General features: G+C 48.5%; 1 protein-coding gene across 1 annotated transcript in view; it reads left to right on the plus strand.

Annotated features, from left to right (window-relative positions):
- Window positions 1-15,812, plus strand: part of CNTNAP2 (contactin associated protein 2) — a 1,162,155-nt gene extending 1,146,343 nt beyond the window's left edge. Inside the window, exons 23-24 of the mRNA XM_037515219.2 lie at window positions 8,989-9,069; window positions 10,904-15,812. Coding sequence (XP_037371116.2) covers window positions 8,989-9,069; window positions 10,904-11,103 — 281 coding nt within the window. The 3' untranslated portion in view covers window positions 11,104-15,812. The remainder of the gene's footprint in view (window positions 1-8,988; window positions 9,070-10,903) is intronic.
- Window positions 15,813-16,655: the final 843 nt, after the last annotated feature.

Below are 16,655 nucleotides of genomic sequence, written 5' to 3' on the forward strand. Positions count from 1 at the left end.
CAGGCACGCGTGCCCCGCGCCCATGCTCCCCGGTGCCTTCTGCAGCAACACAATCAAAGCCACAGGTGCTCGCCAGAGGCTAGGGGTGCGAAAAGCCAGTTACCCCACACATTATTCCACTTTATTCCACAAAATCTCATGATTTTGTTTTATTTATAAGATACAGATTTTCTCCCCTTGAAATGTATTTGGATGGGAGAAGCAAGGGAGGAAGCTTCCTTCTTTCTCAGAGGCCGCCTGGTCTTTCCAGCCCTGTGGCTCTTGCTCCCTGTCCCCGCCCGTCCTATTCCGAATCGCCCTTGGTGTTTGGCTTAGTCACCTCTGGGTTCCCGGACCTGTTGCAGCAACCTGACTTCACAAAGCAGGGACCAGTTGTGCTAACGACTGAGCTTCTGTCATACTGTTAGGGGGAAGTTCCCAGTGTCTTTGGCTTTGACCTGGGGTGAGGGTGGAGTCCACAAAGCCTATATGGAATTTGCTTTGGGACATCCTTTTCCCCCTAACAATACCATTCATCTCGTAAAGCTAATTTCCCTTTTGTGTTTTCTTCCAGATTCTCCTATCCTCACACGTTTCCTTTACATTTAAAATAACCACATTATTTTAGAACTCCAGTCCTTTTTTGAGACTGTTTAGAGATTTATTGAAATTTGAATTTTATCTTAACGACAGCAGGATGGACATCCATCTAAATAACGTCTTCCTGTCTGCAGAGGATGCCTTCCCGGCCCCTCCTACAAAGTCGTCATGAAGATAATTTTAAAACATTTCCCTACAAGGGAATTTCTAACTTGTTCCTCCTTTTTTGGCCAAGCACAAAACTCAGAATTCCTAAACAAAACTCTCTTAGGTCAGCTAATCTGGCACCTAATTACATCAGCAAAATTGGCCACAAAGGCACCAGATGAGTGTTTCATTGATTAGGAGGAGGGGTTTGTCCACCAGGGGCCACGAATCTCAGGGACCACCTCAGATTTCTGCCTGCACACGTACCTGACACCCACACAGCGCTTCAGCCGCCCGGTGCTTTGCATAAGGATTCCTGTTTTGCTAAGTCTTACCAGGATGTTGCAGAGGGTCTAATGCCACCTCAGTGTCTACGGAGGTGACCATGTGCTTTCACTTCCGTGATGGGTTAGTGGGCTCCCTCGTAGGAATCGACCCTCCAGTACTGAACCAGACCTTCATTCCCTGCATTACCCACATTTTGTTGTGCTGGGGCATCCTCTTAAGGTGTTTTTTTGTTTGTTTGCTTGTTTGTTTTTTACTAATGGCTTTATTTAGTTTGGGGTTTTTTGTTTACAGCAACCATTGTTGGGTGAAATGGTTTATTGTGTCCTCTTACTGGAGGGGGATGGGCTTGAGTTTTAACCTTATGGCAACTTCATAAAAAGAAAGAAGGGCCCACCCAGCAGGGGAGGTGGGAAGTTTCTAGAAGACACTAGAAGAGAAACGGGAAGCTGTGTCTGACAGCCACAAGGCTGGACGTGGGACAGGATGGGCATGGAAGCAAATCTTCCTTCGAGTCCTCAGACGGAATGCAGCCCTGCCCACCCTGCAGCCCCCGGCTCCCCAGGCTGAACTTCAGTCTAATTTGCGGAATGATGCAAACCAGTGCTTCAGATCCCTGGGGGCATTCCTGCCTGCAGGTCATAGGTCAGAGGCAGCACCCAGGTGATGCCCATACTGCAGTGCCCGGGGCCCTGAGTGGCTGGGGTAGAAATAGCGCAGCAGCGTCCCCGAAGCCTGCAGGGAAAGCTCATTCTCCTGGAAAGCTCCTTCGCCTGCAAAGGCGCCACATTTCTTCGGGCATGGCTCTCTGACGGCTCTCTCCATTTCTTTTATGATAATTGGTCTAATTAGACTTTCTTTCTCATGTGCAGTAATGCTTTCTTAAAGATTTTTATTTTAGAAATTCATGCCTTGAATCTAGGGGTCAAATTCCTTTCTACAGCGTAGAAAATACGCTTTCATAATTTCCAGTCTCGAAAATTTCTTACTCGTATTTTTTATCCGTAAGCTTAGGTCTCTCACCCCCACTTTCTCTTTGATTAGGTTGTCTTCCTTAGTTTCAAAGAACGGGCTCTGGGTTTAGTCCGGTTTTTCTGGGTTTTTTTAACCTCTTTAAATTTGTTTCCTGCTCTTTCACTCTGGCGCTGAATTCAGTTCTGTTCTCGTCAGGACGCATGTGTGTGTCTCATGGAAGCCTCAGAGTTGAGAGATCTAAGGCCAAGCCTAAGACTCACTCTGAGACACCCCCTGCCCCCTGCCCCAGGGCTGAGGCCAGTCTGGACCTGAAAACCAGACTCACCTGTCACCCGAAGGGGCCCCCGGGCTAGCCAGGTGCCCGCGTCTGCGGAAGAGCAGATCTTGCAGACTGTTCTGCAAAACTGTAGGGATCTGGGGAAGAAATGCTGCAGGAGCAAACATCCCTGCGTGCCCCAGGGAAGGGGGGGTCCCCTCAATGTGCCTCCTCACCTGTGCTTTCCTCCGGCTTCTGTGCTTTCCTAAGCAGAATTCCTTAACCCTGAATCTACCACAAGGAGCACAGACCTCAGTCTGGGGGGCTCCTAATCTCCTCCCACTGTGGGCTTCTCTCAGTCCTAACCCTCCTCTTCCTCCGCCCGTCATCCCTTCCAATGGACTTGAGCCCAAGGAGGTTGGGCTCGGCCCGGTCTTCTCCCTGCCCTGGCTTTTTCTTGGGCATCTATGCCAGTCTGTCATGCCGTCGGGTCCCGAGAGGCCCTGGGGTGCACCGGTGCACGTGTGCCTCTGGCTTCCCCCTCCAGAAAAGGCTGAAAGAGTTTTGAGAATTGGAGGTTTAACCGTTAGAAAACCGGGGAGGCTAAGGGCAGAAGCTATAACCTAGATTTGTAAGCGACTTGAGTTGCTAAAATGCTCCCCGTGTGACTTTATTTTTATCCTGACCGAGGCCTGTGTGGCAGGCTGGGTGTACGTTATTTAGCCCCACTTTAAAGAGGAGAAAAGTGGGACTTGGGAAACGCCTTCACCCCCTCCGCGAACCCCCGTGGATGGCGGCTGGCTCCACGCCTGCCTGTCAGCGGCCCGGGGAGCTTCTTGAGCACCTGGTCACTGGCCCCTTAAGGTCAGACAGGGCTGGTGGTGAGGGCTCAGGGCAGGGGCGTCAGGTCTGAAGTGCTGGCGGGGGAAACACCCCTTCAGGCTCCTGCTTTCTCCACTCTCCTCCTGTGAAACTTTGAATTTACACGCGAAGGAATTCCAGTTCTCTACCCTGAACTGTTTTCCTCTCTTCTTCTGTCACCCATTAAATACATAGTGGAGGTCTGAAATAATTTTCCTACATGTGGGTAAAATTTCTACTACTCAATTTCTGCTACTGTTTTTCTTAATTTAGGGGGGAAAAACCCTCTGAGACTTCTAGAACCAATTAAATCTTTCACAGTCTGTTGACGTGAGTGTGAAGAACAGTGGTGACAGGGCCACCTGGGGAGGGCGGGGGTTGGTGTTTATCACATCCTCATAAGGACGTGGCCCCCAACTGCCAGCACCAAAGTGGGTCCCTGAGACCCAAGGCTCATTCAGGAAGAGAACAGCTCACAAGACCGTTCCTAGCGTGGGGAGGCAGACTGCGTTTTCTGCCGTCAGCCTTCTTGGAAGAAGAGACATTGTCTTGGGATTAGAGTGAAAATTTTCACTTGTGCTAATGCAGCTGAAAAGAGTATTTTAAAAGCCAGGGCCCAAGCGGGCACGGATAAGACTTGAAATATGTGCAGAATTAATTTTTAAACGTGCTTTCGCTTCGCTCACAGAGCCCTCTAATTGACCGCACAGCGGGGCCGGGCTGTGCGCACCCCCAGTTTCAGGCCCCCCACCCCGCCCCTGCGCGCTTGTGCATGCCAGGGCCGGCTTTACTGCTGATAGGGCCAAGGCCATGTGGACACGGGCAGGGCGAGGCTGCGGGGACTTGGGGCTTGTTCTCTGCATCCAGGCGGTTCCTGCAGGTTCTGCTCGTCGCAGATGAAGTGTTCCGTGCCCTTTATTCCTCACTGCACTACCTGGAAAGGTGTACACACAGGGTGACAAAACCAAGCGTGTTAATACACCGGTTTCCAAGAGAGCCTTCCGCAGGGGAAGTATGGCCTTGGGACTTTCTGGAAATTTCCACAGAGGGGGCGCAACGTAGACCTTGACCCTCACCTGATTCCTCGGGTGGCTAGAAGAGGCTCGCGTGGGGAGCTCAACTCTAGATGACGCTTCTGGTGCCGGCCTGTCGGGCACAGAGGAAATCCTCATGCCTCTGGGATCCCCCCGGCTGGCGAGGGATCCAGACAGCGTCCCAGGGGTTAGGAAGGAAAATCAATTTAACAATTACATATGTGGGGAGTTTACAGAGTTGTAAATTCTAAAAGTGGGTGCTGGGGATATTAATCTTGTGTTTAGGACCTGGGCCGTGACCTCATCCTGACCCTGTGAGTAGCGAGGCGCTAGTTAGCCACGTCCACTGAAGAGGCTACACCTGTGAGCCCCCGCCTGAGTCACGCGGGCCTTAGAGAGGGGCAGAGATGGCGTCACCAGTCAGGAAAAGGGCCGAAGCTCAGGACATGAGGATCCCTTTCAATTAGGGTGGGGACTTAGGCCAGAAGCTCCTCCTCATTGCTCTTATCCCAGAATTGGGGTGGGGGGAAGCTGGGTCACCCCCCTGGTGGCGCAAAGAGTTAATTCTCCACACTATGCCGCTATCTGCAGCGTGTGTTTCAGTAGATCCGCCTGTTGTGCTCCCCACTCTGTCTCTGGTGAATCCTCTCACACACACCCCCACCTCTAGCCTACACCCCAGCTCTTGTATGCATAAATAAATCTTAAATCCTTTGCGGCCAGAGAGGGCAATCTGAGGGGACCAGTTCTAAGGATCTTGGGGTATCTGATTTGGGCACCTTTGAAAGTCGTCACCAGGCTCCAAAGCCGAACCTGCTGGCGTCCAGCGCCCTTGCTGACCCTCGCCTGCCCCATGGAGTGCGCTCCCACGGAAGCCTCAGGCCCAGGCCTGCTGACGGCCGCTGTCTTCTGAACGCGCCCAGTGCTTGACCACTGTCTGGAGCAAAGGTGGAGGACCACGGCACGGAATGCCTTCAAAAGATGCGTTTGGGGCTTTTTTACTAGGATTGGCTGTTTTCCTCTTATTTTCTCACCCACTGTCTCCTTACATATAAGGTTGTTTCCACGATGCAGCACACCCAATTCTTGCGGACGCTGCCTGGCCAGTGAGGAGGCCACAGACATGATAACTGAGACCCGGTGACAGGGCTGCTCACGCGGCCAGGAAAGTGCCTACACCTGTCACCTGGGCATCATCAAGGGCAGGCGTCGACCTGGGGCCCCGGGCCACTGGGTGCCATGTTCTGACTGGCCAGGCCAGGCCCAGGGCTGCCTGGCACCCGTAGCGCCACCCGGGCAAGAGCCAGCGGTGCTGATGCAGGATTCTGTCAAAGAACAGAAAAACCAACCACCCAAGATTTACAACAAATGTGTCTTCTGTCTCATATCCCTGTGAACACACCTGTCACGCCAGGAAGCGCTGTGCTGAGAGGCACCCTTTTGTCTGAGAGACTTGCTTCGGGAGAACTAGCTTGTAATTTAACCAGGGAAGGTCTCTGAGGAGTTGCCTCCGAGAACCATTTATTGAGCTCCTTGACTTTTTTTTTTCCTCAACTGCTCTTCATATTGATTAGTAATAAACGCTTCCATCTCCATTCAGAACACTTAAGACTCATGCTCAGGGTTGAAAGTGGTGTCCCTACTGTAGCTTCCTCTGCCCTTGAGCAGAAACAGGGCGGGAGAAAAGAGAGCCACGGGACTTGGGCAGGTTAAGAGCACCCAGTGGTTCTGCCTCAAAAAGACTAGGTCCTCACTGCCCACCTAGCACCCCCTTCCATTAAAGCACATGCTCAACAGCTGGGGGGTGCCCAGGAGTCTCAGGAAAGCCCCGCTGCTCCAGGTGAGCCCTGGCCTGTTAGAAAGGCCACGCCTAGTCCCACTCCAGACCAGCTAGCTCAGAATCTGCATCCTCACAAGGCCCAGGGTATTTGGAGGTTGGAAAGCACTGGCCAAAAGCCCCCCCCAAGAACCAACTCAGTTACTGTCCCCTCAAGACACACCAGAATGAGGCCAAGGAGAAGGAAAAGCTGTGAGGCGCCATCGCCTGCCCCAGGGCTACCGGGAACAGGGCGGGGGCTGTTGGGTCCTGGGTCAGGAGGCTGTGGCCACACCTGGGTGCATTCCAGAAATTTTTTTCAGGGGTTTATTGGTGCCTCCCAAATGGACCCTACTCCCCAGCATTGGGGGCTCTTTCATTCCTGCCTTCCTGATAAGGCAGTGATATCACCTTCCTGATATCACCCCGTGACAGAGCCGGGTGGGGGGGGGGTCACCCACCCCCACAGGGCATCTGACAGTCATGAGTGAAGGAAAAGGCCACTTCGGGGTCCCCCAGCCCCTCCTGGGGCTCCCTGGACTTGCGAGGTTCAAGAACTGCAGTGAGAGGCACAGAAAGTCCTAACAGTCAGACAGCACCCTTGGGGCCTGCACCCGCCAGCTACCTGGCCTTACAGCTGCCTGCCTTGTAGCTGCTCAGTTGGAGAGGCAGGCAGGGGCCCACGAGCCTGTAAACGCCAGCGTGACGCCGTCACCCGCAAGGATGGTGACGTTCTCCAAGGACGGTCGACTCACAAGCAGGCATCACTGAGAATCCCCCACTGGCCATGGCGCCGGCCTGGGCCTCTGACATGGACACAGACACCCTCATCCCGGGTTTCTTTTCTGGAATGCAAAGTCTGGGCTTCTATCAATAACAAGCTCTTTCCAGTACAGACACCTTATTCATAATTCATCACAAAGAACGTCCCTCCAGTCGCGTCTGGGCGGGTCAGTCTTTTTTTGGAAAGGCAACTGAGGCCATTCAGAAGCTGGTGAAAAAATAGGAAGGAGGGACTCTCATAAAATCAATGGCTCATTCAGTCTTTTCCTATAAACGTGGGCGTTGTGTAAACGAGACAGCTGATGGTTTCTTTTACTCGGTGCCGTTTCACCTAGTCAACCCCTTTGGCCACTGGCTCTGGGACACTCGGGCAAACAGCTGGCCCTCGGCCTGTCCTTGAAGAAGCTGGAAACACTTTCAGAGTCAGAAGCCAAAAATACATAATCTCGTCCCACTTGAAATTGGAAACTCTGGCTGGCTCTTTCTTGAGCAACCGAGGGGCAGGGCCTAGGTGTAAACGCCGGCCTGAAGTTCAGCGCCAGACATGGGGATGACACCCTGCTGGCCGGGACATGCTTCCTGACGGTGCGATCGGCCACAGCAGCTCCCCAGATGAAGCAGAGAACCCTTCCTCTGCAGCAGCAGCATCTGTTTTCAGATCTGCTTCTAAACTACCAGTCGGGAGTGACAGGCCAAAACACGACTGGAGAAAAAGAATGCCGGACATAGAGCTCCGATTAGAAAAGAATAAAGTGAAATGCAATGAAGCAGCATGGAGAGAACAAAGGCATGTCTATGTCTACATCATCTGACCCAGGCCCCCTGCAAAAGCCGTGTTGCGGTTTAAATTAAATTCTAATTAATAGCAGTTGGGTTGAATTGACTCAAATTATCACTTTACATGCTGAAGCACCAATGGTTTCCATGGCAATATTTTCCCTGGGAGATGTCAGAGACTATCTAATTTTTTCGTCCCTGATATGTGACAACCTGAAGCTTTTAGTGCCTTTCATTGTGGGGCGGGCACGCTCGCTGTTAGATCATCTCAGTTTATTTCTGGGTGCACTTAAATGTGTGTGTTTTAGTGCAATTGGTGTCTGAGCCTGAAGTCTACCATTTTACATCTTTTGAGATCAGCACCCGGAGCACTTCATTTACCTTCTCGAGGAAAAGAAAGGGCTTTCCTGCTCCATCTCCTCCTGACCTGCTCTCTGGGACAGGAAGGAATTGGAGGTTAAAGAATTCACAAATTCTTACATATGCTGTTCTTACCACCAACTTCTAAATCACTCTTGCACCCGAGCACCTGCTTTAAAATTCCCCTTAATCGTTCATTCTGTAAACAGATTTTGTCCGTGCAGTTAGCACAATTCCTGAGCTCGCCGGTGTTTCTATGAGGAGGTGACGTTTCTCTCTGCGCCGTCCCATGTTGGAACAAGGGCATGTGCTTTCTGTACTTCCACAGCTGGTTCCCAGGTCTTACTCTACCACATTGCTCGGTAGATGCTGTGGATTTACCCTTGTCAGACAAAGCGTCTTACTCAGCTTCTGAAGTCAGGCCGAGAGAGCTAGAGGCCTTTCAACCTCACTGGCCTTCCTCGGCAGCCCAGCAGCCACCAGCAATGGGGAGAATACCTGGGCTAAATCGCTTGGTTGCCTTAAGACCATGAAATACGATGATAATTTGACAGCCAGTGCAGACAGTCCTGTTCTTACAGTGGATTCTGGGTTCAGATTCTAAAGGGTACCTTGAAATGACCCTTCACATTTGGACCTACTCAGTGTTTGCCAGCGGGTAGTTTCTTCATACTTTAGCTCCACTCAACCTGCTCAACCCTCCAGCAGATGGGTGCAGGGGGCCTCATAGAAGGGAGCGTGTGTGATGGGGAGCTTGCCGTTCAATGCGGTCTCTTGGGCCTCTGCATTTCCAAGAGGATGTTGGTATTGGGGCAAGGTCAGTTGCAATGAAATCATTTGAAATATATCTGTCAAAATGGTTATCATTCTGCTGGCTGGAATAAAATGGATTCTCCTCAAGGGAGTAAGCGCCTTAGGACAAGAAGGCTTAAGTTATCAATAAATCCCTGAAAGTAGGGAGAACAGCAGGAAACAAGGTGGGGAAGGCTGTGGCTCTTCGGGAAAACAAGAGCAAAACGCATCCATCCGAGGTGGGAAAGAAGGGTTGAGGAGTCACGCGACGAAATGCCCAGGGTTAATGGTACACTTGACTCAGCCTCCCTGTCTCTCCACAGCCAGTGCCGACTTCCCCTATAACCCCGGACAAGGTCAAGCCATCAGAAATGGAGTGAACAGGAACTCGGCTATCATTGGAGGTGGGTGCTCTCCTGAGGCTGCTCACCTGTGGGCCTCAATAATTTTCAATAAAGTCGTCGTCTAGGGAAAAAATTCCTTTCGGAGGCAAGTCTGATCTTGACACTACTCATGTCAATTTTGGCTTTATTTTGCCTCTTAAATATGACAAGATGGTAAAGTAGGGATGTGGAGGAACTGCTGACAGGCATAAAAGAAAGGTAGAGGGGAGGTAGCCAGAGTGGGAGTCCCCTATGCCAAGTCATTTCTTCCTCCTGCCTCTGTTGGTCTGTTTTGTCCTCTCACAGCTCACATGGGCCAGGATACCTTAGCACCAAATGAGGAGGGATAGATCAGATGTGGGTTTCTTCATAAAAATGATCAGGAATAGGCCAACATTTCTCAGATCTTCTGGTTGTCTCCTCGCCACAGACAGCTGGAAAATGACCATCCTGCTTGGCTCAGTCATGCTAACCCTGGGGCCCACTAGACCTCTTCTCTCCATGTTTCTTCTGTCTTCTAAAGATGTTTTGTGCTCGCTGAGTCTAGCTCATGTTGTAAACATAACAAGGATTTTAAAGGGAGCCGATCAACTTGGCTTAGCCAGTAGGTTTCTTTTCCATGCGAGGAAAGTAGAGACCTGGGAAGCTAGATGTAGATAGATGACTAAAATTAGAATGATTCAAAGTGGTGCTTAAATTGTGTTTTCCAGCATTCTGGCTTGATCTTATTCTCGTGTGTGTTTATTACTGAGGTATAATAGGCAGTTGTTTAGGGGTAATAGGTCAGTGACTTCTGACTAATGCATCTGCCCCTAATCACCCATATGTCTGTCAAGATGTAGAGCGTTTCCATCCACAGAAAGCTCTGGGGCCCTTGGTGGTCAACCCTGCCCCTGCCCCACTGCCAACCAGGGCAACCGCTGATCTTCTTTCACTCACATAGAGTACTTTCCCCTCCTTCAGAGTGTCAAATGAATGGAATCATAATACGTGACCTGCTGCACTCTGCCTCTCTCATGTGGTTGAGATGATCATATGGTTTTTCTCCTTTATTTTCTTAACATGCTAAATTAGTATGGCATTCCTGGTCATACTTCATAATCTTTTTTTTTTACATATTGCTGGCTTTGATTTGCTATAATTTCATTGATGAAAAATGTCCTATCATTTCCTTATAATATCTGGTTTTAGTATCAGGATAATGCTGGCTCATAAATGAGTAGTGTTTCTCCTAGAGTTCAAGATATGTAGGATTGGCATTAGGTCAAGTGTGTTAAGAGTGTTGTTCAGGTCTCTATCCTTGCTGATTTTCTATTTAACTGCTCTATCAATTATTGAGAGAATAGTGTTGAAATATATTAATACAAGCATGATTATATACAAGTATAATTCTGAATAGGTCTAATTCTTTCTATCCATTTTTGCTTCATTTATTTTGAAGCTATTAGGTATATATGTGATTTGCTTTCTAGAATCATTATTTATACATGTTCAGAAGCATTCTAATCTTCTGTCTAGAAATTGCCTTGATTCAGAAAACTAGGAAAAAGTGAAGGGTCTAAGTGTGTTTTTTTTTTTTTTTTAATCTCTTTTCTCAGATGTCACGGTTCTTTGCTTGTTGTCCACAGTTTAAAAACAATTATTTCATTATCTTGCCCAGTATTTTTACTTTGAGCTCAGCTACAAGTTACTCCTATTGTTCCTGTGAGCCCTTCAAGGCCAGAAAAAGGAAATCTTATTATTTAGAGTTTTGTGTTTTATAAGGGAGGGAGCAGTGTTTGAGGGAACCTAAGTGGGGAAAAGTGTTGGGGGGTACATAAGACGTGTTTAATCTCTAGTTCTCCCGTCCCCCCAGGGGTCATCGCCGTGGTGATCTTCACCATCCTCTGCACCTTGGTCTTCCTCATCCGGTACATGTTCCGTCACAAGGGCACCTACCACACCAACGAAGCTAAGGGGGCGGAATCGGCAGAGAGCGCAGACGCCGCCATCATGAACAACGACCCCAACTTCACAGAGACCATTGACGAAAGCAAAAAGGAGTGGCTCATTTGAGGGGTGGCTCTTTGGCTAGGGGACAGGGAGGGGGGAACTCTGGGGTGGAGGGATAGGGACAAAAGCACCCTGCTTCATACTCCTGAGCACATCCTTAAACTATCAGCACAAGTTGGGGGAGGCAAACAACAGAAAATTCTTGAGACTGATCACCACAAAAAATACTTTTTAATATTTCTTTATAGCTGAGTTTCCCCTTCTGTATCAAAACAAAATAATACAAAAAATGCTTTTAGAGTTTAAGCAATGGTTGAAATTTGTAGGTACTATCTGTCTTATTTTGTGTGTTTAGAGGTATTCTAAAGACCCATGGTAACAGGGCAAGTTTTCTACATTTTTAAGAGCCCTTAGAATGTGGATATTTTTTTCTTGAGAAAAGCTGATGCACATACATATGACCTCCAGCATTCTCTTCGTTTTGCTTATAGTCAACTTTTAATGGGCTACTGTAGTAACTAGTTCGTGTTCATATAATTCCTCTTCTGTCCTGTCAATGGTAAAGAAAGGGACAAAGGGAATTTACTATCTGCCAGTTTTCAGAGACCTCAGTCTAAGCCAATGGTCTGAGGTTCTACCTGACGCAGTGGAAGGAGGAAAAATGTGTGGCATCCTTTATGAAACAACATAGTCTACACAACAGAGGGCATCACAACAGAGGGGAATTAGCTTCCTATTGGGAATGGCTTTATTTCTCATCTAGTTCTGCAAGGTAATAGCGTCCCATGTATGTCGTCTTAGACCTGATCAGTATCACTATCAGCTACAACACCACAGTGACCAGCTATTACAAAAGATTTTAGCCTACACCTATTGGATCACATTATGTGTGTGAGCATCCCAGTGGGAAATGAGAGCTACTATTTGTTTCTTTCATAGTGTAGTGAGAGTGTGGACGCTTCCCAGTGAGTATGTGAATTAGGTTGCTCTTCTCATTTTGCTTTAAAACTCATTTTTAAGCCCCTGTGATACAATCCTAGCAGAGCGTCCACTGAATGGACATGCCGTAATAAAGCCAAGTTATGACCACTATTATTATCATCGTTATTACTCTGAAATCAAATGGAAAACACTGCCAAATTTTAAGTCCTCCATGTAGTGTTCCATCCCAAACAGACAGGCTGCCATGATTCAGGGATCTTCTGTGGCAGCACATTGGAACCTCAGTTTCACCACACAGCTGGTAATTGTTGCTTCTCAGACAACAAACATGTCTAGTCAATCACACCTTGACCAACTATTCCAACAAGTAACTCCCTGATTTTATCTGATGAAATAGGCTTTGAGTAAACAAGTGGGACAAAGCTTCTATAGGACGATCCAAAATAATCAGTTCATTTACTTCTAAAAAGATTACAAACTTTATTTCTTGCATAACTACCATTTAGGATCATTAGGGTTCAGGCTCTTATACTTAATAAACACTTTTAGGAAAAAACTAAACTTCCACATTTGGGGGCATTCAGCATGACTGCTTTTTTCCTTCTCCTGGAAAGGGGTAAGATGAGGTTTAAAATGTATTGGTGCCAGTTTTCTGATGGCCTGCCTCAATAAAATGGAAATTCTGGCTCATTTTGTTAGGGTTATTGATACACTGTCAGGATACTCTGTATAGCTAACTTACTGGAGGATCTCAACTCCTTGAATAATGGAAAGTGTTATCCAGAGCTGCCACGGTACATTTCACCAATACATACACATTCCAGAGGGAGTATTGACCAACAGTTTACTCCTTACACAAGTCAAGGCAACAGAACTAGAGGAAGTCCTTTTGCTCTTGGTTGCTGACCTCAGACATTATTAGAATTTGTCTTGATCATTTTTTAAAAGGTCTTGATCATTCTCCATAAGGCACATTTAAAATGCAAAGTATTAAAGAGTACTAAGTGTCAGCACAATGTAAGATTTGCAAATGACATGCTGAAGACAAAGGGTGTTTAGTTAATCAAGATGACTGCCATTAAGGGTTCTTTTATGTATTGTAAAATTGAAAAAGCTGATTTTAAACACTGTCTTAGAGATGTTTCGTGTTCTTTTAGACCTCCTTTGTGTTATATTACTTTTGCACTTCATGCACAATGCCAGATGGAAATTTATTTCTTGCATTTCCCATGATAGCTCGATTCTTTATGCACAGTCTCAGCACTTTCTTTCCAAAACGAGTAGGGGATTAAAAGAATCAAAAACCTCTCCTGATACTTCAGTGTTCTCACTGTTTCTCTGCCCTCACTACTTTCCTCTTTTTCTACCACCAGAGGCAAAAAATAAAACTAAACATTTCTCTTGCCGAATTTTGGAAGCTTGGGCACAGAAATTGACTGCAGGGATGAGGAGTGGCTCCACCCTTAAGGGGGTTACAAGCCAGCCAGGGGCCAGCACACAAAAGACAGAGAAGGTGTTAGTTGGCAAGGTGGGGTGGAGGGCTGGAAACCTGGGATTGTGATCTTGCACCAAAATTTCTAAGTGTAATTGTGCAGTCCTTATCCAGTGCACTCTCTGTGGTAAATAATTTGCTTGGGTGAAGAAAGAGAAGCAAGCTTTTTCATCCAGCTCCCCTCTCCCTGCAAGCTCAGAACAACACACCTGCCCCCCCACCCCTGCATTCAGACCCAAGCTGGCTCCCAGTCTCGTTTTGTCAGTCATTGACCAAAAAACCTCCTCCTCTGTATCCCGATACACCATCGGTGGAGCACAGATCAGCTGGTGGCAGCCTCTGGGAGTAACAAGAAAATGAAAACAAACCAAACTTTTCTTAGATAAGAGGCCGTTTTAAGCTTCCAGAAAACTTGTGGCCGGTGGAGGGTGGTTTGGGCAGGAGGCCTGCTCTGTAAATAACAAGCACCTGTGTTTCGAGAAGCTGGAAGGGGCTTAGACTGCAGCGAGCACAGTACCACACGGGCACCGCAAACCACTCCCTGGGTCAAGGAAACCTGCGCAGGAGGTAAAAAGCTGTATGAAGGTATATTCCCTGGCTTAATATAGGAAAACATTTCCCGGTGACTTTTAACCAGCTACTCAGAGGGAGAGACTGGTGACATGGAGGCTTTTCTTGAACTCATGTGAGAGTTGGGGTGCAGGTGTTAGACCAATGTCCTGTGGCCCCGGGTTTGATAGACAAGCATCCTTCACTCCCAGGAGCAGAAATTCCGAGGCACAGGAAAAAAGACTTGGCTCTCTCCAAAGAATAGATGTTAACGTGAGGGGTGAGCGGCCGTGGAACAGCCTCGGATGCCACACCGAGAGCTGGACCCGGCGCCAGGCCCTGAAAGCTCTTCAGGAAAAAGCTAACGGCCCCCAGGTGTGAACATGAGCAGTGTAGCGTCGGGAAGAAACGTCCTTCTGTCTCTGAGTCTGGACAGTCCTTCCAAGTGCTCGTTTCTCCCTCGCCATTTTCTTAAGGTGCAAACGTTCTGGTCATCCCTTTACATCTCGCGCCTCCAAACGATAAACACCTGATGAGCACGTCAGAGCTTCTTCCCTTTCGCCCTCCCCGTCAAGCAGTTCTCAAAAGGCAGTTACCCAAGGGAGTTCCAGGGAGCAGCCGCAAACAGGACTGGGATGGAGTCCCCCCGAGACCCTGATGCTAAAACAGGTGACAAACCACGGCCACACCCCTGGCTGATTTGAGCTAAAAACTGGGGGCCCCGTTTGTTAAATGTTTGGAGGACATAGACCCCGAGGGTCAGCTGAACTCTGACCTTTGTCATTCCTGAACCCGTCCTTCCTCACCCCGTTTTTAAGACAGATGTTTCACCTCCTCCATGAGACAATTGTGAGGCGCCCTGGGTTCTCAGTGGCAGGATGCTTTGAAACGAAAGGCCAAAGTCGGGGAGGCCCGTGGACACGCACCCGTGTGCAGGAACGTAGGGTCTTGTGGGTCGTTGCTCCACAGCTGCTCAGTTGTTAGACGGCCGGGGAGCAAATCCGTCAACTTGGGGAGATGCAAAGACGTCAGACCTCACACTCCTGAAGCCCTCGGGCCCCGCTGGGGGTGGCGTGTGGCTGGGCGGGCTTCTTAGCAAAGACCACATAGAAACTGGAGCTCAGCTCGTAGCTGGGGCCCTCGGCCTGTGCGTTCCCTGCATAAGGCTGGATCCTTCCCTCTTCTTCCCTGCAGTACCTCTTGGGCACCGGTAGTGTGTAAAACGCGTCATGACGCAGGGAAGCCGTGTGGAAAGGTGGGTCTCTCCTGCTGAGCAGAGACTGGTAGGAGGTCAGCACAGCAGGTGGACACACAGGGGTTAATAGCCAACGTGCATTTACAAGTTTATTTTCCAGATGAAAATGTGCTTTAAGAACAGGTCTACCAAGCTGGTCTGCACTGCTTCCTGGCCCGGGCTGTCCGCGGGGAGGGCCGGGTTCTGGGCCCGGGCAAACCCAGGGCTCCTCTCACTCGGCCAAGAAGCAGTGCCCAGTGATACTCCTTCTAAGTTCTGTTCTGTCCAGTTTTTGAATTTTTTTCCAGTGAGCATGGTGACTGCAGAGGTTAGAGTTGTGAAAAACTGGGCTAAATATTCTTTCTGTCAAGTCGATTAAGATTCCATCCCTGTGAAATAACACAAAATTTCACTCTCTAAAAGCAACAGCATGTAAACTAGAATGAAAGAAGGAAATTATGTATGTATGCCTAATATTCTTTGTGAATGTCTTTCATTTAACTAAAGTTATATTAGAAACCAGATTGATAAATAAAAAATCCAAAATAGTTTTAATTATCCTAAAAGTGAGTCTTTGTGTTTTGTTCCACTCGATTCTCTTAGAAGCAATTGTCCTACAAAAGAAACTCTGAGCACCAATATCTTTCCAAAATGATGATAATCTTTCCCAAAGTTATGGAGACAAGGTCGCTCCCTGTGGGCAAGTGTTTTCCAGATACCTCCACGGTCACTGGCTGCTGCCCTCCTCACTCTCCTTAGCTGGATGGATACTGGCTTCATGCTTTGGATTCACTTCCACACAGCTTGATAAGATGTGGCAAGGGCGAAGAGAGGCCCAGAACCTACTCAGAGCCGTGTTTGGAACCAGGGGAGTGAGCCTGGAGTGACAAATGGCTCCAAGTCAGTGGAGTAGGTGACAGGTTTCAACTCACTAAAGGTGCAAAACTTGGTAATCCACAAGGAGTGCATCCTGAATTACTTGATGATCCTGAATTATTTCTCAGACTTCAGTTACCATGGGAAGCCATTTCCTTTTAATCAATCCTCAGTAAAGCCTTTAAATGTACATCAAGTAAGTGTGGACTCTAGCACACGCCTCACCTCTGTTCTGCAGCAACTCCCAAGGCCAATGGCTAGTAATGGCCTCTCTGTGTGGGGATTCTGCTTTGCAAACGTGGCCCAATAGGTGCAGGGAGCATGTCATAAAGCCTCTTGGGAAAGAAAGCCAGCCAGAATTTACAAAGAGCACATGTTTAAAGGAGGAACCCCAAGTTCGGGCATAACGCCTCCAACAAGAGCTTGGCAGCCACAACTTGCTCCTTCTCCTGGTCACACTGACCATTAACCCGAGATCCATGGTTCCCGGTGTGGGGCTGTGACTGTGTTTTGCACACGGCC

The sequence above is a fragment of the Talpa occidentalis genome, unplaced genomic scaffold (assembly GCF_014898055.3).
Source record: "Talpa occidentalis isolate TD23 unplaced genomic scaffold, MPIMG_talOcc4v2.1, whole genome shotgun sequence".
Taxonomy (NCBI): Eukaryota; Metazoa; Chordata; class Mammalia; order Eulipotyphla; family Talpidae; genus Talpa; species Talpa occidentalis.